The 25,178-nt window shown below is 41.1% G+C and overlaps 1 protein-coding gene across 1 annotated transcript; it reads left to right on the plus strand.

Annotated features, from left to right (window-relative positions):
• Positions 1-124: 124 nt before the first annotated feature.
• LOC137912576 (leucine-rich repeat-containing protein 49-like) lies at positions 125-24,316 on the plus strand. Its single transcript, XM_068756712.1, has 16 exons — positions 125-181; positions 396-480; positions 1,153-1,249; positions 1,783-1,986; positions 2,632-2,698; positions 5,476-5,619; positions 9,615-9,676; positions 11,684-11,831; positions 13,818-13,901; positions 14,779-14,954; positions 15,830-15,925; positions 19,313-19,547; positions 19,905-20,090; positions 20,399-20,508; positions 23,199-23,349; positions 24,101-24,316. The coding sequence occupies exons 1-16, from the start codon at positions 125-127 to the stop codon at positions 24,314-24,316; spliced, it is 2,118 nt and encodes a 705-aa protein (XP_068612813.1).
• Positions 24,317-25,178: the final 862 nt, after the last annotated feature.

Consider the following 25,178-nt stretch of genomic DNA (forward strand, 5'->3'; position numbering starts at 1 on the left):
TAAGATATTTCTTTTACATATTCGTGACGTCTATTACAGATATTTGTTATTTTACTATTTTTAATGGTTGGTTTCACGGGTTTATCTCAACTCATACTTTAACGAAGAAACTGAGAGCGACACTATGCGAGCTCAGAAACACACCAGCGTTGACGACAGACTGCTGTTTCTCACCCCGATGGTAAATACCATTTTTAGCTAATGTTTACCATTGGTTGGCAGCATATTACGCAATCAAGTTAGAGCAACCTTTTTTCCTTTAGCTCAGTAAAAATGTTCTTTTTAAAAAAAATGGATCATTTAAAGTTTATTGTTTAGCTAAGTTAGTATAGACAAGTTAGGCGATCAGTGCATTATGTGAAGCATATGTGATGTATTCCTAAATTATGTTGCAGGTTAATGGCTACAAATTGCATCATAGAAAATCCCTACCAGAGGGCGCCCAGGGAACGGTAAGGACGAAGGAGACGCCTAAAGACAGTTTGTTAGACTTCTTCATTTACTGCTTCAAAATGTAAATGTTATATTTATTTCAAAATGTTTCATATTTATCACTCCACAGACTGCCTCTCAAGATGGGAAAGAAAAATACATGAATATCATCCAAACAATTAATCCTAATCATCCTATCTCAGGTAATCCAACCTCCTCCACATAGACCCACTAGCACCAAAGGGGTTATTGTCTGATTCAGTAGTGTATCAAAGAGGTATATAAGTAATCTAATACAGTATTTGTACACTTTCTTTCACTCTACCATGCTCTCTGCAGAAATCAGACTACCGGTACATGGATGCAGCCAGAGAGGCCCTGCCCTGATACCTCTGTTCCCATCATTTTCCAGCGAAGCTCCATATTTTCCTAATAATCGAGGACCATTAGCAGGTGCAGCGACAAGTTGGTTGGATGCGGTTTCACATGCTGCAAGAAAGTCTCAAGACAAATGTAGAAGACTGGCCGACAGCACCCGGATCACCCAATACCATAATTCCTTATACCGGCCCAAGCCAGATGGTAAGGGTCATGTCACTTTTGTGGAATTGGGAAAGTTTGTTTATTCCAGAGGTAGAGTTTCAATATATAAAACTGCAGTTCCACTATGAAATGTTGTGCCACTTAAACACTGTCTAATTCCCATGTCTGGTGGTTCAGGAGGATACGGCTACAGGAAGGCAGTTCGTGGGTTTCCTTTCATTCAGTTGCCATCTGACAGACATGCTTCCAGTTTTCAAAGAATTGACATGGACAGGTACCTTTGGTTTCATTATTTTTCATTTTATTTTATATATTGTATATATATTTTATATAACATTTATCTATCAGTATAGATAAATTATGCATTCTGGACATATGATGGCATGTCATGACTCATGGTTGTTATGTACATCTTTTCATGCAGGATCAGTCAGCTTTGTCTTTTATCTCTAAGTCTCATTGTTTTATTTATTTTATTTGTGTGTGTGTGTGTGTGTGTGTGCATCATGGCTTTTAAAGGATCTCTCAAAAAACAAAATAACTTTTGAATAGTAATACTTCAGGTTACCGTTAGAGGGCAGCATTGTCCCTTTAGAAAAACATTCCTGTCTTCAACGACTAAGAAATATCCATTCCACCGGTCACATGGCAGAAATAAGGAATCAGTGTCTCTAATTACTAATCGAGTAATTTCCATCGGATATTTTGCATAGCTTGACGTTGAAATATGTTAGTTACGTCATAAATTCAACCCTTAATTGTTATTACCAATATAAGTGCTAAATTATGCCACATTTAATTTTTCAGGCGCTGTCTTGAGGAATGCCCCCAGCTGGGCATTATGGATGAACTACAGTTTCTCAACCTCCAGCACAATCTAATACCATCGATCCAGCATCTGTCACATCTGCATCAGCTTGGTTTCCTGAACTTGTTTGACAATAACATTTCTGAAATGACTGGCATTGAGACTTTGGGCTCTCTTCGGATCCTCATGCTGGGGAAGAACAGGTTGAATATGTCAGATGTGTCTGAATTCCCACCGATGCGCAGATAATATTGTACTAGTTACATTTCTGATACTATACCAAGTAGGATAGGCGATAGTGTCTAGACATTAGAAGGCATCCTGTGCTTCCAACAAACTTTCAGATCTCTGTGACAATTCCATCGGCTACATTCAGATGTGGAGTTGCTTCTATTCTTTTTACTCAAGACATAATTTGTTTAATATTAATATAATATTATACATTTTACATACTAGCTGCTGCTTCATGATTAGTGTTTTCCTAGCAGGGAATTGTTTAGCGTTCCTTAAAACACAACATTTAGCTTTGCATTAACATAATAAAAAAAGACCGTATCCTTTCATACTTTGATGATGTTTTATGTTATTTTTTTATGGCCAGCCCTGAACAATAAGTAAATTTCACTTAAGTGCTGCTTTCCTTTGGATTTTTTATTTTTATTTTTATTTGGCGATTCAATAGTCATACGTAATTCACAATTTTCCTGTGAACCTCCCGAACTCTTATTGTGGCTTTATGGAGCACATTTAAGATGAGGCAGAATGTGTTCTTCATTATTGACATGCGGTACAGTGTGATAAATTGTTTATTAAGTAATTTGTTTCATCTTGTTTTTGATAATTCTCAGAATCCGTAAAATATGCTGCCTGGAAAGCGTCTGTAGACTGAATATCCTGGATTTGCATGACAATCAGGTACCGTTCCTCAACCGTTTTCCTGCTCACAGCCTGCGTGTTGTACATTTGGTTGCTTATACTTTGACTAGAGATAATCATTTTCAAAGTTCAAAAGAAGACCCTCTTCCACCTCCTGCACCTTCATCGTTCTTCACTGGCGTATCAAATGGTGCTGGAGGGAAGATGTTATTTTCAAGTTGTTCACTTGTTACGCTCTAAAATAATTTACCGGTACATAATACAGCTCTAACGGTAACTCCAATAAAAGGTCTTGCCTTTTATTAATAGCATTAATACATTTTTACAGCCATACATTTTGATCCCTGAGTTTTAACAATTAAAACTTTGCATCAACAAGTTAGTTTCAAGTACTCTTAGATAACAGAGGATTGAAACCATCAGAACCCACAAGCTCTTGCCAAGGGTCTACTCTACTCCCACATCCATTTTCCCAGCAACCCTAGAATAATGTATTTAACAGACTACAGCAACTGTTTCTGTTTTCAGCATTGGAAATGGCTGTGAGCTGTAGCAGATTATGCTGTTCCTCAATTTCTTCTTGTTTAAATTTTGTATTTATTTATTCCAGCCTCCAAAAGTCAAATAAATGAACTGACGTCATTTGAGGATATTAGCCGCCTTTGGAAATGGAAGAGAGTAGAAACACTTCCCTTGGTCAAATAAATGTTTTGCCGTTTTGTCACCGACCCCTCCAGATGGTCCCCCCAGAGCCCCAGTAAGACTCGCTCCCTTTCTGACATTGCCTTCTATTTACGCTAGCAGACTTCCTGTTTGCTTTTTGAAGCTTTCTAGTTTTACATCGTATGACAGCAGATACTTGTCTTGCCTGAAGCTCTGCCCGTTTCGTGTGCTTCCTATTCCTAACTACTTTTCTAGTCTTTAACAATGCAGGTAATGTTTATGTTGAATGATGAATGAACAAATAGCATCTTTGGGGAGAGCAGATTGCAGGGCCTCCACTTGCAGGCGTCTGTTCAGGAGCAGATGACAAATCTATTCTTCTGACCAGCACAGGTTGCTTTTTACTCACTGACTTCCAAATGTTATGAAACCATTTGATAGCATTTAGTCCACGTTTTCCAAAGGCCAGACCACCTAAATGTGAAGTTCACAATGCTGATGAAGTGAGCAAAGTCAAAAACACAATTGCAAAACAACAACCTGGTCAGGTTGTTGTTTTGTCACAGTTGCATGTCCCCCCCATCCTGTGTGTCCATGCTTTAATCAAAAGCAGTACATCATTGTCACCATGCCTTCCTCCCATCCTCTAGCAGGGAGGCTCACTTCACTCCCAACATATCCCTTTATCCGCATACTTCTGTAACAGGATGTTGTTTCATTTCCAGCTCACAGGAACTGTTCAAAACGAGATATTCTCTCTGGGAGTGTGCGTCCAATTCACTTTTCTCCACTGACTAAGTGTTGGGGCTACAGTGTGACCTGATATTATTGGATCACCAGTCGTAGTTAGATGCTGATCTTTTCCACATGAGCAACTTGCTTTGAATCCTCTGAGGTCACATAGAATATTCCACAGGGTCTTTAAAACAAAGCAGAAGTATTACAGTTACAGTGGCAGGTTCTTTTTATGTATGTGGTAGAAATCCCGTCACACAAGCCATCAAATAATGATTTGATTTTACATGACTAAATCTATCGTGATTGGTAAGTATAGCACGCTGGGATGGGCTGAATGTTGAAGAGAGACTCCCCTTCAGAATGAACTATATAAGATCAATAACATCTATAACTTGAGGTTGTCTGTGTTTGGGTCATCTTCTTTGACAATAAAAGACCACAACTGAAATGTCTAAGATGTGATCCCTCTGTGCTGAGTCAATGCAACCCGTCCATCTTAACCGTCAGTCTCAACTCTTCAGAGATATCTTTTACTTTTTATTCACACTTCTACAAACAGATATAGTGGACATATTTTTCACTCTTATACCTTTACAACACATGTGCTTAGAAAATGTTCATCTGAATAGTGTAGCGCATTATAGAAGAAGAAGAAAAACGTCCTAATACGCTGGAAGTCATGGTGTTTAGCACAAGATCCACAATTATTTTTAATGGCAACATCTAAAACCTGCTTTAGGGTAAGAGCGAAACTGCCTGTGTGCTGACAGAGGTTTGATTATATCGATGCCTGCTTTGCTCTGGGACATCCAAGTCTGGGCCTGTGATTGTGAAAACCAATAAGAGTGTTTCCTGTTTGAACAAAGTGATGTTTCCTCACTTTGATTTATTCAGGGAGGTTCACTGAAAATGTGGATGTTTTCCATCCATTCACTGCTTTGTATTCTGGCATTTTCTTGATATCTGAGGTGGAAACCAAACAAACGCTTGCTTCTCTAATCTTTTTAGTTACCGTTGTCCTGCTTTGTTCTGATGAGTGTGTTTATGCACATCAGCCATGACGCAAAATACAACTATTGACAATCCTTTTCAAGATGCTTATGGCTGAGGTTTTTTTTTGTTTTACTCTGATGTACATTTGACAGATGGTAATGTTTTGATATAACTAAAGGTGTAGCTTCAGGGTTTGAAAAGAAAACAGGGCACATTGGCTGTCTCGTACACCAGAAACATTTAGCCGTGTGAAGCTGAAGCATTCTTAAATCTATAAACTCATAAACTGAACGTGAAGTTTCAAGGGTGTTACGTTCTTCTAATCCTATTTAAAATGTTATTACCGGTACCTATATAACAGTTTCACTTAATTCAGATTTCTGTGTTTTCTGTCATCTTTGCCTCGTCGTGCATTCATACAGATCTGCAGGATAGAAAATGTGTCCCACCTGAGTGAGCTGCAAGTGTTGAACCTGGCAGGAAACAGGATCTCCAGTGTGGAAAATCTTCAGGGCCTCGACGTTCTGACTGAACTCCATCTACGACACAACTGCATCTCTCTGGTGGTGAGCAGCCTCATCCCAGATCTTCCCAGATACTAGGAAGTTGCCTTTTTCTACTGTACGTGTATATGTGTTTGTACTCTCAGGGTACATGTCACAGGAATACACCTCAGGGGTAAGAGCAAAAAAAGGTTAAGGACTACTAATATACAGTATATATATAAGTATGAGGAAAAATAGGCATATATATATACAAGCAAATAAAAGTCAACAACAACATAAGCAAACAAAGTACATTGTAATACTCAATGCAATGCATGGTAACCATTCGTTGGACTTCATTGGACCTCATGTAAAGTGAAATGCACCAACTCTGTTTCTTACTTCCTTTCATGAATGCAAATTGGACATATAGAGCATGACAAATAAGATGTCCAGTAATACCATGCTTCATCTTCACTTCATTAAAATGAAATAAAATTAATAGGATCTGTCAGTCTGTGGTGAAATGTATCTAGATGCTGTTACATGCAGAAATGAAGTTCATTACCAACAACCTTCCACCAACCTTCTGGTACAATAAGAGAGAAACTGGATATTCTGAACACGTGTATCCACTCCCTTTGGGTTCTATAGTTTTAGTCTGATAAATGGAACAGTGCATGCCAAAACAGGTCCCTTCATTTGATGCAAATCCCCTGAGCGATTTCCTGCCTTTTAGGGTAGAAAATGCAAGCAAAGATCCAACATTGTGTGACGATAACTCTTCCAATCACTCAAATTCAAGAAACCACATCCAGTCCTAATTATGGGATGCTTTTTGATACACAGTTTAGGAAAAATACTTACCCTCAGCAGATTCTTTGGTCGCTCTGTCATTAATGGCGTTTCCTGCCAAGTGCTTATATCGTGCTCAGAGTACATAACCATCCTCCAGGTGTCCAGGTATTTCCTTTCATTCGAGGCAGATGAAAAGTTACAAAAAAAGTACACGGTATCCCGAGTCATCCATTCATATGCATGTTTTATCTTTCAACTGTTATTTTGGAAAAATGTTGGCTCACATTTGGAAGACACAAACACAAATCGTATTTAGGCATGTTTTTTTTGTTTTTTTTTGTTAAACTATTTGATTATTTTCTTGTTCAGTGCTGTTGTTTTGCCACTCTTTCAATTCTGTGGTATATATTTTATAGCCCCTTCTCCTCTAATCAATCACTCAAAGTGCTTTACAAGACAAACCATCATTCACTCAGGCACACACATATTCATGCAATATTGGCAGGAACAACCACGCTCATCACCTGCTCATCGTGCTCCTCTGCTGCATCAACGGAATAGCCACTGGGAGCAATTTGGGGTTCAGTATTTGTTCAAGAACACTTTGACATATTGATCGCGTGGGATCGAACCATCAATGTTCTTTAAAGTGGATGCTTTGCCACAGCCTATCCTACCTGACTGTATTACATTTTAATGATCTGATGCTTACAACGCAGTATTCTAAAACATGGGTGTGATTCAGTGAGTAACAATTGTACTCAGTTGGGTCTTCACCATAAGAAGTCCTGTGGCAGTTCTAACTGCTGCAATAAAAACAATTTTAGCAGAAGAAAAAGTGATTAGTAGAGGCGTGTTTAGGAGCTGGCTAGTCAGCATGAGCAGGCAAAGCAAAGAACAGCACTCAGAGGCAAACTGTCTTAATAGATTAGCAGGATAATTTCCAACTGGATTGTCTACTCATTTTCATTGTGTGTGTGTGCGTGTGTGTGTGTGTGTGTGTGTGTGTGTCCTGAATCCATTTAAACAGCTCTGGGGTGAATTTTTCTGTAGAGCAAAGACCATGGAAAACTTTTTATGAAGCAAAATTATTTTTGCAATTGAGAATCCAAACTGTTGATTGATGAGTGATCTCCGTACTGTGCAATATCAACACAGAGCAGCCTACCTAACACCAGATCGTAGTCTCGACATGATGCACGGCGTCTGCTATTGTAGTACACAATACCCGAGTGTGTCAGCTAAGCTCACAACTCACAAAGAGCAGCCACAAACCACACCAGCTTACATTTAAAAGAAGCTCTCAGCTTCCACGTGTACCTGTGTGTTTGAGCAGCTATCACGCTCTTATGGGGTGTAATATGCACCCATTAGAAACAGTGGCGATGAGTGGAAGCTCTGTGTTTGGAAAGAAATGCCTGTCAGAGCTCAAAATGGGTGTGAACAGTTAAGACACGAAAGCTGTCAGTGAGAAGAGGGTGGAGTCGTGATGAAGAGGTGAAGTTACACAGACACATAAATACCAGCATTCACAGTATTACAACTGGACCCACCCCCACATCAGATCCTGCCAGCTCATTGGTTCGGATCAAACAGCTTTTTCTGAAAGAGACCATATTAGTGGGCCATTGTTATGCAGCACATCAGCTCAGCGATGACATCATTGTGTCTGAGACGTGGCTGCTATATTTAGTCTCGGCTGCTGCATCACCAGCATCAATGCGGGGGCAGGGAGTGTGGTGGAGGGTCAGCTTCAGCTAGCAGTAGCATGACTTGCTGTTTTTCCTATCTAAAGAGAGCATACACCTCCTGCTGACATGTAAAACATTACAGCTAAGACTCTAAGTCTTGATGTAGGTGGTATTTTAATACATTAATTACTCTATTTTCAGTGGCATATTTCATATCTAAACATCTGAATTTGACTTGATTCTCAATGTTATATTTACTCACACGAGTAGCCACATCTCTCTCTCTCTCTGGGATGTCCCTTCACTTTAATGAAAAATAATAGTGTCTAAAAAAAATTATAAAATGGGTCACCAAACATACTTCAGAGATATCCCAGCTATGTTTTTTCCGTTTTTGAAAAATAATTGTAGTTATTATTGACCTGTTAGATATTTGCATATGCATCAGAGGTGAGCATGGTTGCTTTAAATGTCTAGTCTGACAAGATAAGGATAATAAATACAACCTCATACATGGAAAGATATGGAAAGTAAGACCATTCTGTATCGTGAGCTAAAGGTGTCATTATATTAATTCCAATACTTTAACACAACAACCACACAGGAAATGGTACAAACCAATGAAAGTGCATTCTAGCATCGCTGCTGATGAACATTTAGTCAATGGAATGATTAAAAAGGTTGTAGAAATGTTCTAAAAGGTGAGATCATTTCTCTGTAGAGGCTTTAAAGCTGCCACAATGCCAGGCTGATCTCACATTTGATTGGAGGATGCTGACAGTTCTAGAGGTGGCTGATATAGGCAGACGCTGATGCAGCTCATTCACACTGCAGCTGGGAATGCCCTCTGTTCTCACAACTGGTTCAGCACCAGCCAGCCATGCACACACGTACAAATCACCACGGCACCGATCTTGGCACCGCAGAGCATGGATTTATGCCATCTGCTTAGCTTACGTTGTCCTGGTTATGGCATGCCCTTTGCCTGTGGGAATCTTCTCCGGCTTGCGTGGTGACCAGATGCTACTCCTCACCACACCCCTCCCTGATTCTGATGGTTAGCTGGTATGATGACGCATGTAGCATGCATATTATCCTGGTTAGCGTTGTGTCATGAGCTAGACTGTCTCGCTGTGTGTGTGTGTGTGTGTGTGTGTGTGTGTGTTTCTGTGATAGTGACTCTGTGTATTCCAGTGTACTGAGTTTGCCTCTTACAGCAGGGGATGCCTGCATTAGCGCAGTCCACTCTGCTCTCTCGCTCCCCTCCCCCTTTCCTCCTCATTCTCTTTCTCTCTCTCTCTCTCTCTCTCTCTCTCTCGCCTGCCCCTCCTCTCCATGTGCAGACAAGACAGCATGCTATGTTTGTGTGTGCGTGCATGTGCGCGTGCATCTATGTGTGTGTGTGAGTGTGTGTGTGCATCATGCGCAGGGTGGATGGGGAAGCTGAGAGCTGCAAGGTGACTGAGGGAATGGAGAGGGATACTGAGCTCTGACGGCAGTGACGATGCAGTGCCCTCTTCCCGAGCACCTTCTCCTCTTCACGTCCCTCCATCACTCTCTCCTCCCTCTCCCTCTTTTGCTTTCTAGACCGAGGTGGATCGCCTGCCCTGCTTGCAGCGCCTCTTTCTCAGCTGCAACAACATCAGCAGGTAAGAGCCTGTATCGTTTAACTCCCTCCTTCCCACAGGGATTCTGGCCGGACAGTTATGAGTCTCCTCCCTTGTCTTTTGGCAGCACTGCTTGACCAAGCTGCAGGGAGTGTATACACACTAACAGCCACACACAGGTTTGCTGTGGTAGGCAGTTTCTGTAACCTACGCAACAACCTAGATGTGTTATTGTTTGCAGCTAGTCTGCTCTTAGTATTAGTACTTTAAAGTCGTTCAGACAACAGAAAAGCAGGCCAACAGTAGGTAGAGAGAAAATCAATGGCAGATTTAAAGGTTGAGTATATCTAAGAGCTGAATTGCTAGGTAAAGGTGTTTATGATGAATGACAGGTGTGTTTCGAGTAAATGACAACCTGCTGTTAACACTTTTTCCAATATCTTCTGTCTTTTTTTTTTTTGCTCTTTTTATGCCCAGGTCAAACAGCTAACTTGTTAGCAGCCTTCCCAGTGAATAAGGCTACTTTAAAATTATTTTGTAATTTCCTGGAAAAGGGGAATGTGTGCAGGAATTGAGGTGGATCGGTGTACATTAGTCTCCTTTCCTGCAGTCACCTTGTGCTGTGATTGATCTGACCTGACGTGTCATGTGATCCCCGAGAGAATCGCGTTAAAGACATGGCCCTAAATCTCATTAAGGAAAATTCTGTTTGCATTGTTTTTCCTCGCATGGCTCTTTGCAGAATGGCATTTTATTCTATGTACAATATGGTCATTCAGCTTTCCATAATATGTGTTTTTTTTCCTACATCATATTCATATTGTTTCCCTTGGGAGTTTTTGTGAATGACATTAAATTAAAATGTCTCCTGCCAGAGTGGAACCCAGGTGTGCATATTATTCCAAACTGTTCTAAACTGATAGGAGAACAGTTGTGCTCTGTTGCTAGGTAGAAGAACAAAACAGACTCATCTATGTGAGGCAGTGGCGTTTGCACAGGAGAAGGTGGAGTGAAAAGGTTCCCCATTAAACTTAGCTGTTTTTATTTAATTCATCGAAATACTGTTTTTTTTTATTATTTAGCGTGCCCAATTAAAGTGAGACACTTTATAAAGCAATGCAAAACAGAATTAATATTAAGCCAGTAAAGACTGAGAAGTGGGAATTTTACTGGTAGATGATTTTGAAAAACACTGCACACACAGCAGACTATTTTTTTTCAATGGTGCCACTTACCACGTGTTGGAGCTTTGATAACACCCAAGCACTGGTACATTTTTACTTCATCATAGTTGTAGTAACAGCATAAACCTGTGACTACAGTGAATATGAATCCAATAACTATGCCCGACGCAGTGAAATCAAATCAGCAATTGTGTGAAATGGCACAAAGTATATGGATTTATTAGAATTAATAGCAAACCAAGCAGATTATTACTAATCCCAGGTTAATGTATGTTGTGTAGGCGAGAGGTCCGGCTGTGCCCTTTGTAATTTTTGACATGTAAGAAAGTTAACCTCTGATTTATTACTCTGTATTTAATAGCTCTCTTCAGAGACTACCTCAAATTGAATTTGACTTTTGAACATTTGCACTTTGCTTTAACAGTTTGCCAAAAGATTATTCAAGGAACAGACCTACATACAGATCTATCAGCGATCAGGACCATAAACCGTTCACAACAAATAATTGATCGTGGTTATTATTTCAGATTAGCTTCTTAACACTCTGTACCACCTTACATGGTGTGACTGTGCCTTCCTTTCCCACGGGGTGATAAGGGCGGCAATGCCGGGGATTTCCCCCTCTTCATTGCAGCTTGAGTAATGTCAGGCTGCCAATATGCTCACTAAATAACCAGTTATTCTTCTTTTAGCACAGGTGCATTCCATCAATTCAGTTTTTAATCATGGCCTCAAACATACAGGACTTTGTCCTGTTTGGCTTGCATTTCTGTGTCAGGGTTCATTGTTTTATTTTCAGAAACATGTCTGCGTTTTTGTAGCGTTAACGTCGGATCTCGTTCCAAATACTTGTCATTGTGTCTAGTTTTGATCAGATAGCCTGCCTTGGACGGTCACGCTCCCTTTCTGAGCTCACCCTGGATGGGAATCCTGTAGCCCTGGAGACATGGTACAAGCAGGCCGTCCTGCGCTGTGTGCTTCATCTGAGACAGCTGGACATGAAGCGCATCACGGTGAGTCTGAACTGTTTGTCCATTTCTAGGTGTCTGGGTTGTTAACAAGAGGAAACACCGGCCCCTGACCTCATTCTGTTGAATGTAGCTGCAACAGTTAACATGTAGTTTATTGCCCATTCATATATTCATTCTTATCTGTGCAAATGTACTGAAAATCACATGAGCAGAGTAGAATGTCACCATGCATACATTTAAAGCAGTGTAGCCCTTAATAATAATTATTATGTGTCCTTGGAATTTTTAAAAGCCTGTATTGTTGGTCAAATTTTTAGATAATCATCTTCAGTTGATTGCCAAAACCACTACCAGACTTTTCACTGTCACTGTCTTGACCTTTGTTTTGCACTGTGCATGTAGATTCTTGAGAGCGATGCTGTCTCAACATGAATTTGACTGATGATAAATCTTATGGCTCCATATCTGGAAAAAAGCGGGTATCAGTCACTGCCAGCGTCTCCAGGACTGTATTCATTATGACAAGGCTTTGTCTTTGTTCTGGCATCAGTGCAGGATTCGCTGTCCTTGCGTTTGTACACAATGAGGCAAAGTGAATAAACCAGAGCGCTAAGTATTTACAGTACATATCACTCATCTGACTTAATGAAGCAATGTTTATTCTCAACTATAGACATGAAGTCATTGTATTTTCACAGCAAGAAAGCAAAGAATCACAATGAAATATCAACATACATTTGAGTGGCTGTCGAGCAGAAAGCACCCAGGTCTGAGCTTGTACTTTTAAGGAATCTGTAAGTACCACACACCTTTCCCTCAGAACATTCTGTGGGGAGTTTGAAAAAACAAACAAACTAGAAAACAAAACAAAACAATGCAGCATACCATCAGAAGACAACAATAGTAATTACATTGCTTGAATTTTAATCCTCATGCGGTTTTTAAATGTTTCCCAAGTTTCACAATACTCAGGGCAAATTAAAAGCCTCCAAATTTTGCAATTGTCAGTCTTGAAATCTAGGAGGGGGTTTATTTCCTCATCCTTGTTGACTAGTTAGCGACGCAAACTTTTGATTTGACAGCAAACGTCAGCCTGGAACTGCAATTTTCGTCTTCTCAAATGGTGTCATGATATTGCTGGTAGCAAACTTGATAGTACAAGTTTAATAAGTATAATACAGAAACTATAGATACATACTCGTACTGTTTTCTTGAGGCTAAATTGCTGTTGTGTTTTATCAGGATTATACTGATCCCTAATGACAATAAAGCTTTCTGATTCTGATACTGTATGATCCAGTAGTGGATTATTTATAAACCTAAAGAATGGGAAGATCAAACAAGACATATGTAGTAGATTGGAAATGTTTTTTTATACATATATTAATTGCTACCCTATAGTCATTATTGTTTTTAATGATTATTAAAATGATAATTCAAATATGTAATTCCACTATTTACAAAACAAAATCTCATGGTACAAAGAATCATAAGTAAATATTTTCTCTGAGAGAAGCAATATGTAATGTATTTTCACTTCCACTGCACTCAATTTACTTTTAATGCAACAGGAGAATTTATTTTTGTTAAATGCCTTTAAAATAGTGACACACAAGTTTGCTATCTTAACGTGCCTCGCCTGGAGCTGAGATAAGTGCCTTGATTGCTATGAGGCTGGCACTTCGCATCTATTGATCAGACAGGCGCTGCGTCTGCTAGCTTTTTCACAGACGGCTGAATATCCCCCCCAGCTCTCAACTGGCACACTCAGATTGTGTATGGCAGCAATGCATTCTGGGATTTTGGCTTTCCCAACAACTGGGCTCAGCTGATCTGAAACTGACATTCAGGCAGACAGTCCTGTGACGCAGCTGGCTGGTGTGACGATCTCTCCCATCCTCCACATTGGTCCATTCTTGCATAAACATTTTGCTTCCTGATGTCGTCTTTTGTGGTTCCCCTCTCTCTTGAATAATTCAGAACTCATGAATGGAGCGACACTCTGATTGCACGCGCTATCTTTTGCAGGACGAGGATCGGCGAATGGCTGGTGTACAGGCTCGAAAAGAGGAAGAAAAGAAGAGGGACAGTCACAAGCAGACTATTCATAAGGTACCACGAATCTGATTCCATCCTGCTTTATTTGGTCTGCTGGATTCAGACTTAAATTATATAGCACAGGGTCCATATCTCAAAGAATAAATGAACTTTTTAAGTGTCTCTTCAATGTACTTGAGCCATTTCCAGATACTTGGAGTCGTATTGTTAGTTACTCATGACAGAATGAAGATAAAACGACTGAAATGTAAAAGTGATGATAGGTCATCTCTAATGTAACAGTGTTTTATGCATCAACTGCACTATTAAATACAGTTTTTGGACTTTCAACACTTTAAATATATCTCTATCAGTATGTATGTGTGTGTGTTTGTGTGTGTGTGTAGTTGCTCTTGCTCAGACATTGCCTCTCAGTAACCTTGCTCCTGTTAATCCTTAGTGTGTAGAAATATTACTGTACATTGAATGATCCAGCCAAGTGTTTGTTTCACTATGAATTAGGACTGACTCACTCCTCGGTCAGGGAGTGGCACATTCAAAACTAGGTATATCAGAACTACAACCAGACCAGCAAATAAAAGCCCATTGGAAAAATAGAAATATTTTCATTTGGAGGGTAGGGATGACGAAACTACACCTTGAAAGATCAATAATCCTGTTCGCTGCAGGGTAGAGAAATTGAAACAGCTAGGCCAGAAAAACATAAATAGATAAAAGAGTAAAATCCTTTCCCTTGCAGGGTAGGGATTATATTACTTTTGCTATGAGTGAAGAGTAAATCAAAATGAACCAGTAACAGAAGCAAATCATTTGGACCAACACATATACAGTTTGAGATCTAACTTTAAAGTGTAACATCTGCCAGCAAAGCTAATAAGCAGTGTGTGTGTGTGTGTGTGTGTGTGTGTGCACGCGCATTGCGTTCATCCAGGAGAAGAGGCGCCTCGCCATCCGTAATGCAGCTCAGCAGTGGGAAGGTGTCCGGGCCTGTCTGGAGCCGCCACCAACAAATGGTGCTAAAGAGGATGTTAGTCCAGAGAACAGCCCCGCCCACAGCCCCCCGCAGACCAATGGTCTGGCACAAGAGCCTTCCCCAGATGAACCCAGGTACAATTACATTACCGGTACATTTCTGCAAAAAAAAGAATCACTTTGTGATAAAATGCCACAGATATCTGTGACCTGTTTTATCCAGAGTGAGTTATGTTTTTTGCTGAGTGGTTTTTCTTGGTATGGTTTAGTCCTGGATAGTTTAAATACACTAGACCAATTATAGAAACACGGTCTATAACAGGTGCCTGAGATGGTGAATTCTGCAGACTTTGTGTCAGGTTCGTGACACTGTAAAAGAGAGCAATTCAGAGCCACCAAAGATTCAGCACCAATAACATTTACTTGACTTGCGGCAAGAAACGAGACTAGTATTATTTCTTTCATGCAAGGGAGAATGGAAGCTTCTCTCTCGCTGCGCCCTCGATTCTCAGAGAAACAGTTCTCTCCCAGCTGGTTTTATTAGCAGATAAGAATGTGAACATGCGTAAATCACACAGACATGAAGACTCCAACCTTGAGCAGATAGCTCTTTCACACAATACAAGCGCGATTGCTATTTCAGTCTAGTCAACATATATCAGATATAAGATTGTCACACACTTTAAGATTATACATGGATATATTGAGAATGATTAAAAGGGAAATGATTATAAATGTCATTTAAAGAACCATGACACGACTAATGCTCCTGATTGGTGAATTAATGATAAACACATAAGCTGACGCTTTATTTTTAATTTTCCACGGTGCCACTGGGCAGAAGTCAGGATGAATTGTTTTATACAGTCCTTACAAATGTCTGAAAATAATACTTGTATATCTATCAACCTTGTATTCAGTGATAATGAGCAAATGTTAACATACTAGCAGGGCAACCTGAGATTGTTTCTGAGCTTCTGGTGAGTTTTTTACATTTGCATTTTAATCAGACGGATAAGCCCAGGTTCAGGGCCAGAGCGACCATCAGGAGGAACGGAGAGCAGACTCCGCACCAACAGCCGCCCAAACAGCCCACGGGAGCCCAAGTAAGATACAAATGCATGTGCATGCACACACACTCTCCCATTTACTGTGTGGCGTCGTAACGTTTCAAATAGACACTGACTCCATCCATCTATCCATTTTCTTGTAGATGAGAAAGACACTGTAAATACAACTTGAACTGTGCACAGGTTGCTCCAAATAAAGCTGGTAATATATGGAGAGAGCACCCCAGTTGCAGATCTGATCTGAACACCTGCTGCATCTAACCAGACTTACTGAAACAAAAGGGACCCTGCTACTTACTCTCAGGCTGTCTCGGGCTTGGCTTCCTCTGAGCTCTCTGCTAAAATCAGTCTATGCATGTCGGAGATGTCTGAAAACAGTCACTGCACATGTGACGATGTGATGTTTAAAATGCTCTAAATTAGCAGTCTGCTCAGTCTAATGCGAGCAGAAGACTGATATGCTGTCCATTTCACAGATCCATTTCTGAATGAGTTATGAGAGGGAGGTTCAAGGGAAAGTTGGGGCTGTGTCAGATGGTTATTACATATTTGAAAGACAGCTTTTCCTTCCTGCATTAGAATCTGAAAATAGGCCCAAAGCACAGTCTTGCAATGATGATAACTTCCCTTGACAAGACTTATTATCAGTTCATCAATCCAACATACGTAACCTACACAAGTAGCATGGTTTAAAAGTGTCTGTCTCTGCATCACGTGTGTATCTTTGTTGTGTTGAGCCTCCGATGCTTGAAAGTACGTTTTAGGCTGATGGCTCAAAGTTTTCTTTAATCTATGGGCTGAACGTTACATGAAGTTGATGGATCATTCTGGCTCTGTTTTTAAGGCCTCTGAATCAACAGACTTTCCTCACTTGTGTATGACATCACTTATTAGGTCGTTGGGGGTGTGGATTCCTAGAAAATGGTAACACAGCAGGAGGAGCTTTATTCTTTTGCACCCTGAAGAGACATCCATAATCCTGTTACTCCAGAAGATCAACAGATTATTTGTCTTCCATTGAGGTCAGGACCTGAACCTGGCACATCATCACATCTGGATGTGCTCAGTGGCAACCTGGAGCAGGGCAACCATTTGATCCATGTGTGCTTGTGTGTTTTTTTGGTTTTGTTTTTTAGGAACAAATTTTAATTCCAAGTCTGCTGTGGACTACACAACGTGAGAAAACCACAACTTCAGTTGCTAATAGAGAAATTGTGTTCATTTCAATTTATAAAAATTCTCCGAAAAGCTGGATGAAAACTTACGAACACATAAACTTTCCGTTCCATTTTTTATTATCACTGCTTATTGCTTGAATCTTTAGATCACACCTTCAAAGATGTCAGAGTTTGGCTAGAAAAAATAAGAAAGGAATGCAAAATAATGTGAAACAGTGTTTTTCTACTAATATTTCTAAATAATATTTGTGAAAGTTTGTGTGCCCCAAAGATTATTACTCAGTTAATAAAAACAACAACACATGCACATATTGTTACACATTAGAATGAGGTCCAAGTGAATGCTGGATGTGTAAATGTGTTTGCACAGAAAGTCATGGGAAAAAGTCTGTTTCCCGACCAACGCGCGGCTGTGAGGCAGTATCAGGTTCATTCTAGTGTGAATTACACTGATTTTAATTCATTTGTTTTGACAAATAGTCGAAGTAGGGGTGCACAGCGGTGGGGCAGTTATTACTCAGACACTCAATATAGAGTTTGTCATCATGTGGGGAGATGGGGAAGGCCTTTGCACTTCCATGCATCCATTCATCTCAACACGAGAGCTGTGCTGGAACCAGAACAGGTGGTGTTTGATTTTTCTTCAGATGTTGCTCCTTGACTTTAACCTGAAATCTAAAACTACCCCACACTACAGAAACCCACGCCACAGTGGGCCTATCGTCTCCACCACACCAGCAACAGCCACTAAAACCATTGTTTTCCATTTTTGACACAGTGAAATGTTGAAATGCTCATAGAATGATGACGTCACACTGCGTGACCTCCTAGCCACGTCTTTGTCGGTTGTTGAGAGACGTCAGATTCGTTTTGTATGATTTGAGAAGCATCGCTCTGATGGTATTACATTCAGGTCCTCGTAGGCCAGAGCAGGATCCAGGTATTTGTAATGCATTCCTTGTTCTGTGTCGTGTTCACCTCTGTTCGTAGCTGCTGGGTTCACGCCAGATGAGGATTCAGGCCACCTGTCAGCTTTTCATCAGCGGTTCAGAGGGAACATTATGTGACACAGTGCAGAGGCACACTTCCAGATGCACAGAAGTCACTCTCTTTACACAAAAACATGTTTTGCTCCCATTCTTCCATCGCTCTGTAACTCGTCCTGATTTCACCACCTCTGCCTATCAGATATCTCTTAGGTGTGGCGCATCCTCAGAATTACACAGCCCTCCAGCGTCTGGCACCGCAGCGTCCATTGCCGTGCATGTCGCTTGTTTCCAGCTGTTGTTCAATGCTCATTCTCTTTGAATCCACATTTCATTATTTGGAAGTGCACACTCATATTTTAATGGTTATGTAATAAATAATAGCTGCTTTGGGATTTGCACCCATTACTGGAATCCGGCCGCGGTGTTAGTCATTTTCCCGTCTGTCAATGCCCTTCTCAAAACTATTCCTTGAAACCAAAGTACTCAAGTCGCTTTCATCTCAGAGGTCAGGATGATCTGCTGCTATTTGTGTTTTTGTGATAGTAAATTAAATATCTTTGATTTTTGGATTGTTGTTGAGGGGGGAAATAATTTGACATTTCAAAATCTTAAATGACGAGGCGGCTCGGTGGCGCAGTGGTAAGCACTGTTGCCTCACAGCAAAATGGTTGCAGGTTCGTCCGTAGGTGTGAGTGTGAGTGTGGCTGATTGTCTGTCTCTGTGTTGCCCTGCGATGAACTGGCGGCTTGTCCAGGGTGTCCCCTGCCTCTCGCCCATTGACTGCTGGGATTGGCTCCAGCTTGGCCCGCGACCCGATAACAGATTAAGCGGTTGGGACAATGAAAATCTTAAATGAGCAGGATAAATTGAGAACATAATCTACAAATTAAATGATGATGAAATAGAAATTGCCTGGTGCCTCCTTTATTAATATTCTCATTATGTTCTTGTGAACAAACAAAAAATGTTCCCAACAAAACCAAGGGTCATTTATCTTCACTAATTCCAACACAATGACTCAATATTAGGGTAATGGGTTTCATTCACTTTCTGTAGTAAAATCAATATTCAAATCAGATGGGGGACCTGGAACCAAAATGGGGTCTTCAGTTTAATTTATGTAAGTTGAAGGGTCCTTCAAGTGAAAATGTTTGGGAGCCAGAAGACCAGACATTGTGTGTTCTGTACTGAGGTTACCTCAGCAAAATCAGAAGTGATTAGCAACTGTTTTGTGTTCTTGTGTTTGTATATTTCAGACTTGTGGAGACAGGGAGCAGCAGTGTTCAGAGCTTGTCCCTCTCTGACAGTCACCTGGCAGAGCTGGACGGAGACACCCTGCGTCTGTTTGGACTCGGTGCCCTGGAGGCCCTGGAGAGGGGCTGGGGAGTTCAGACTGCTGCTGCTGTTTGTGTGATAACCTTCCGCTACATCAATTATGACGCCATTGTACCAACACTGCCGCGAATAAGGGTCAAGTTCCCCAATCTATCGGTGAGAGAACGAACCAGATACCATGATGAGTCATGGGAGGGATGTTAACACAATATGTATCATTGGAAACAAAAATACATTTGAATTTACCTTTTTCTATTTTTTCAATGCTGACAAATTTGTGACGTGATGCGATGATGATGAGAGTTCTTTTGAGACCCTAGTTAGTGGATATGTGGCCTCTCAATACTCTTCCTTTGCATCCGCTTCTACCTTCATACAATGAGCCATAATCACTGTGTAGTCCTAATCCAGAAATAAGTCTATGCTTTTAATACATTCCTCCTAGGGAAATTAATTAATTAGTGAATAATTTAGCAATCATAAAGTTCCACCACTTTGCTACTCTTTCCTCAGCACCTGATCTTCTTAGAATCCAACATCAGCCGTCTGCCCCAGCTGGCGGCGCTGGCTCAGGTGAGACGTCTTGACCAGCTGACCATTCATCCAGAGGGCAATCCGGTGGTCAGTCTGGCTCTTTGGCGCTCATTTGTCATCTATCGCCTCCACCACTTCAATCTGCAGAGGATAAATGGTCAGGAGGTGAGGACCAGCTGAGTTTCTAATGTAGCCCTCCTTCTGTGTAAATGTCACATCTCCTGCCGAAGGTGCAAGATCCATTTCATGTGTGAGTATAGGGAATTCTGTGAATGACTTCTTCTGCTGAGCTGGTTAGGTTTTCATTCATTTTGTTTCATTAGTTAGTTTGTAGATTTATGGGAAACCTACTTGACAGATTTCCAAGTTGATGGTTTTTGCAAAGCTTGACTATTTAGGAGCTGTGATTTCGGGCAGCACGGTGGCAGACAATCACACTTTAGCTGTGTTTCTCCTTTGTGTGCCAACCTCAGGTGACCATGAATGATGTGATTGCTGCCGAGCGTGTGTTTGGGACACTAGGTCATATAGCAGCCACTGAAACGCCACGTTGTCGGCTCCTCCTGCTGTTAGAGGAGTCCAGGTAAGAACTGGATCTCAGACACTAACCCACGATACAACAGTAACTCCAGTTTAATAAGCACGGGCTCTGTCCTGGATAACGCGAGTTGTTCCTTTTGATATGCCAAGGATGTGTGGCGTCTCAAATGCACAAGACTTACAGCTTGTGAGCTACTGCACGTGTTTGTGCATGTGCACGTGCACCAGTGTAAACATTTATGCTTATGCGTCCTGAAATGTGTGCAAAGCAACGAGACGGAGCCTGGCACCGAGGAGCCAGGGGAATTAGACGCTGTCTCAGGTTAAGGGTGGGTACTTGGCACAAACACGCAAACATTCTTCTCTCTCCTGAGCCAAAAGCCCTTGAAGTATGTCACTCTTGGTTAACAAAAAAAAAAAAAAATCCTCCCAAGGCAAAAATATTTTGACTTTGTCACGCACAGAAATAGTTTCTATGACTCTGTGTATTAACTCTCCCAATTACTGGAACATTGCCAAATCGAATCATCTGACTGGCTCAGGAAAATGCTAAACATGTAGCTTAAAGCAACTTTCATTTAATGAGTATAATTAGGGAAATTACAGAGGCATTCTGTTTGGAAGTTTCAGGAATAAACGCTCTTGGTTGCAGACGGCCCCTGTTTGTACATTTACAGTCTGAGGTCGAATAATTTTGGATTAGTATTTAAATCCGAATCACTGTTATCTGCAGGCAGAATCGTTGCCCCTCTATTATAATAAATGATGTCAGAGCTGAGGTCTAATCCGTGAAAAGCATGATTTCATTCAGCCTCACAGAATTCTTTGACCCTGAGCTCTTGAAGGTCGAACCCTTTTAATGTAGAACTCTTTTGAACTCCTAAAAGCTCTTTTTTCAATAACACCTTGTCTCTTACGAAGCACAAATATTGCATTGGACCCATAAATAAATGTAACTGGCCATGTGTTTATAAAAATATCATGTTATCTTTCAGTGCAAACACACATTGCAAAATGAACTCCAGTGTTCCAAGTGGTGTTACAACCTCCTGATGATAAGTGTTCATTTCCCATGGGATGTTTATGCGCTATTAAACGATTAAATCTGTTATAGATACACAAATCATCCTTTTTCTCATGGCATCATGATACTGATGGTAACATTCATGTACTACCACCTTATTTATTGCACCTCTTTTTCCTCATGAAACAGAAATATTCCACCTGATGAATTCAAAGGTTTTTAGCAAGACAAGTATTTATTTCCATCATTACCTTTTAGAAAAGACACTTCAGATGAAGCATGGGTGAAATAAAACTACCTCTCTCTCTCTCTCTCTGTCTGTATACATAAATATATATACCGGTATATAAAAAACAGCACACGATGTAAAAACCATTACGATTCGACATGTTTTCGTGACGTTCTCTCCCACTGCTGATGCTCAGCCTCTCGCTCCTTCGTGTCTTTGCATGTCTCCTCCATCCACTCCGTCTCCTCCTTCCTGAAAGTCCTGCTTAGAGCCCCTTTAAATCGCCTCCACATGGTTCGACTTAATGAATGCCTCTACGTGTTCCAGATGCCCAGTTTGGTTCATGTTCATTTGGGTCAAGGTCCAGTCGGCTATTGACAGATATACTTGCAGCCAAAGATGGCTGGAGCACGCAGGGCAGCGTATAGGAGTGGCGGTTTCACTGCTGATATGTTGCCCCCTGCATGTTTGCTATTCTACGCTCGGTTATATATGCATGGCATATGGTTGACACACACACGCGCCTGCACGCACACACGCAATCAATCACACGTTCACATGGTCACATGCTTGTTACAAACTATTTTACCCTATATGGAATGTTTGCCTCCAGCCTCTGGTAACACCTTTTCAGTATCCCGAGGCTTGGACTTGTAGAACTTGTCGGTGCTTAGTGCTTCATATTATATTCTGCAGAGAGGAATGTTCGAAGTAGTTTGCGTCACTTTTAAAGTCTTGTTTTTTTGAGTGTGCGCATCCTGCTGCTGAATGATTAGAGTAAAATGACAACACTTACATTTCCGTTTGCACTGACACTGACTGCTGGCAGCACTGATGGTTTTCTTCAGAGACCAGTGACCCCATAATTAAAAGTTTGCTGATTTTCTACTCGCTCAAAGTCAAGTTTAATTTCTTAGTTTACAAGAAAAGGTAGTTGCAGCAGTTTCTATAAAAAAGGAAGACAGCAGGTACGACAATTCATAACAAAAGAAGAGAGAAACCAAATATAAAATTACTCTGCTGAAATTATACGGCTTAATCCAAGTCCCCAAAATCTCTGAGATCCCAGTTTGATTTGAAAAGATGTCTGAAGTGAGCACACAAGCTCAAACGCCCACATGAGCACAGCTAAATTAGAACTCTGTATTGCTTTAGTATTCAACCAACAATGAAACATCAAGAAAGGAACTTGTTGCTGCAACACGTACAAGTTTGACCGTGAAGCTCCACATATGCTGTTTAGGTTAAGAAAGTTCACGTGACTTTCCATTAACTTTAGTTTGAACAGGTAATTTTTGGACATTCCTGGTTTATTGGACAAGCTGGATTATTTCTTCGCAGATCAATTTAGCCGTCCTGAAGTGAGAGCTTGTTTCTGATGGACAAAAGAACACGCTTTTGTTTCCTTACCGTGTTTCTCCAGGTGTGTGTGTCTCTTCACTCACTGTCTAATTCACTCTTGTCTCTCTTCGCCCTGAAGAAAACGCCAGCTGCAATTCTTGTTGGATGGGCGTGGCCGGCGGGCTGGGTTGAGTCCAGAAGAGCTCAGAGACAACGGGAAACTCTTGGGAGAAGGCCTGAGCAGAGCTCTGTTCAACTACCCCAGCAGAGGCAGCGCCGAGAGCCCTGAGGTCATTTATTACCTCCGCCGAGGTTATGTAATCACCGGCGTTAGTTTTTCTGTCCCTCCGTCTGTTAGCAAGATGACTCAAAAGGTTCTGGACGGATCTTCATTACATTTTCAGGAGATGTTGGGAATGTTACCAGGATCAGATGATTACATTTTGGTGAAACAATCCTGGATTATGGATCCGTTTGAAAGTTTTGGTAACATTGTAGTCAATGGAGCTTCAAATTTGTTCCTTGTTCGGTTGATTATTGACTGATCTTTATGGAATTTGACAGTCATGTAGGGTGGGGACCTCTATCTCACTACCGAATTTCATCTGGATCGGATCCAGAATGTTGTTACTGTACTCGTCTTTTTAAGACAACTTATAATATTGTCAAATTTACTAGTGTCATTTTGAAACAGATATTGTCTCATATTTCAGGTACTGTATATTTTCTGGGCTGCTACTGTTGCACAAAAACATTACTGACTCAGCAATCAACCATGTTGAACATTTTTACCGTGATAAATGGAGCAAGCTGCGCTGCAGTGAAAGGGTGCAAGAAGATTGTTCATCACTCCCATGTTTCTATCTAAACACATGCCAGACTCCAAACGACTGTATGTTCTGCTGCTGTGATCATAAACACTTCAAACTCATGAGACCGATTGACAATCAAAGCGTTCATCTCCGGTGATTTCCTTCCCACTGTGCCCCACCATCATGCATTTATGACAACAGGAATGAAATGCTTGTCCTTTCCTCACAGGAGGGCACTGTGGAGTCCTCAGAGCAAGCCGCCATGATGGAGCAGTACCTCCAGGAGCTGGTCCAAAGGGCATCAGACACCAATCTGAAGGGTGAGGCTCTCCACAGGTTGTGGCCCTCCATGTTTGCAGAGATGGTGAGGGACTGTGTGCTGGAGATGAGAGACCGAGCAGCCTTCCGCCAAGTCAGCCTTGCAAAGCTCTCTGAGACCAAGTGAAGAGGAGCGGAGGTTCACCCTTAGAGACACACAATCGTGGACATAGCTTGCCTCGGCACCTCCGAGAGTCCATCACAGGAACCCTAACGCATCCTCACTCAGTGGATTTTCACTATTAGTTATTAAAACCTTTGTGAACTGAAGGATAGTTTTTCCCAGAACATTCTAAGTAATGATTATGACAAAAGCAGCTTGATTGAATGTTGATTAAAAAAATTAGAAACACTGATTCTTCAGCGACTGGATACTTACTTGAAGAAAGTCATTGGGACTTATCAACTCACAGTGCATTGTGGTCCCTGAAGGCCCTGCGCTGCACTTTAAAGCCTTCTGAATGACCCCCTCCTCACCATTACTGTCATCAGCTGAAAATGTCCTCCGTCTCCTTTGTGGAGACTAGAAAGACATCCCCGTGTCTTAAATCTTATTTTATGCATTGCTTCACTTTCTCCTGCCTGATATAAGATGACTTTTCTTTGTTTACCACTGAGTTTCTGTATTGTACTTAGTATTAAAATATTCTGGATTAACACTCACTCTTGGTTCGTAGGATTATATTTTTTGCAACAAAATCTGTCTACAAGAATGTCAGGATTTAATCAGGCATCGGATCTTTCCTGTTAAATGGGTGCGAGTTGCTATGACATAAGTCCATCGCTGAACTACGTGTCAAAGTTCATCTCTTCTTTATCTATTGGCGTGTGTCTGTGTGAGATGAAGGATCTTCTGGGTTGTGTGAAGTCAGACAGGAACATCCCTGAATCTTCACTGGTTTCTCAGCCTTTCCCAACCCCCCCCCCCCCCAAAGTCTGTTAACCCCTGTATAATCAGGCGTGTAGAGGGATCAACCTGCAGGAGTAAC

The sequence above is a fragment of the Brachionichthys hirsutus genome, unplaced genomic scaffold (genome assembly GCF_040956055.1).
Source record: "Brachionichthys hirsutus isolate HB-005 unplaced genomic scaffold, CSIRO-AGI_Bhir_v1 contig_200, whole genome shotgun sequence".
Taxonomy (NCBI): domain Eukaryota; kingdom Metazoa; phylum Chordata; class Actinopteri; order Lophiiformes; family Brachionichthyidae; genus Brachionichthys; species Brachionichthys hirsutus.

Bases quoted from the DNA above. Each gene is read 5' to 3' on its own strand.
- LOC137912576 (XM_068756712.1), top strand. From the start codon at position 125: ATGCGAGCTCAGAAACACACCAGCGTTGACGACAGACTGCTGTTTCTC. The intron at 1,250-1,782 runs GTACCTTTGGTT...TTAATTTTTCAG, and splicing joins CAAAGAATTGACATGGACAG to GCGCTGTCTTGAGGAATGCC. The intron at 20,091-20,398 runs GTGAGGACCAGC...TGCCAACCTCAG, and splicing joins AGAGGATAAATGGTCAGGAG to GTGACCATGAATGATGTGAT.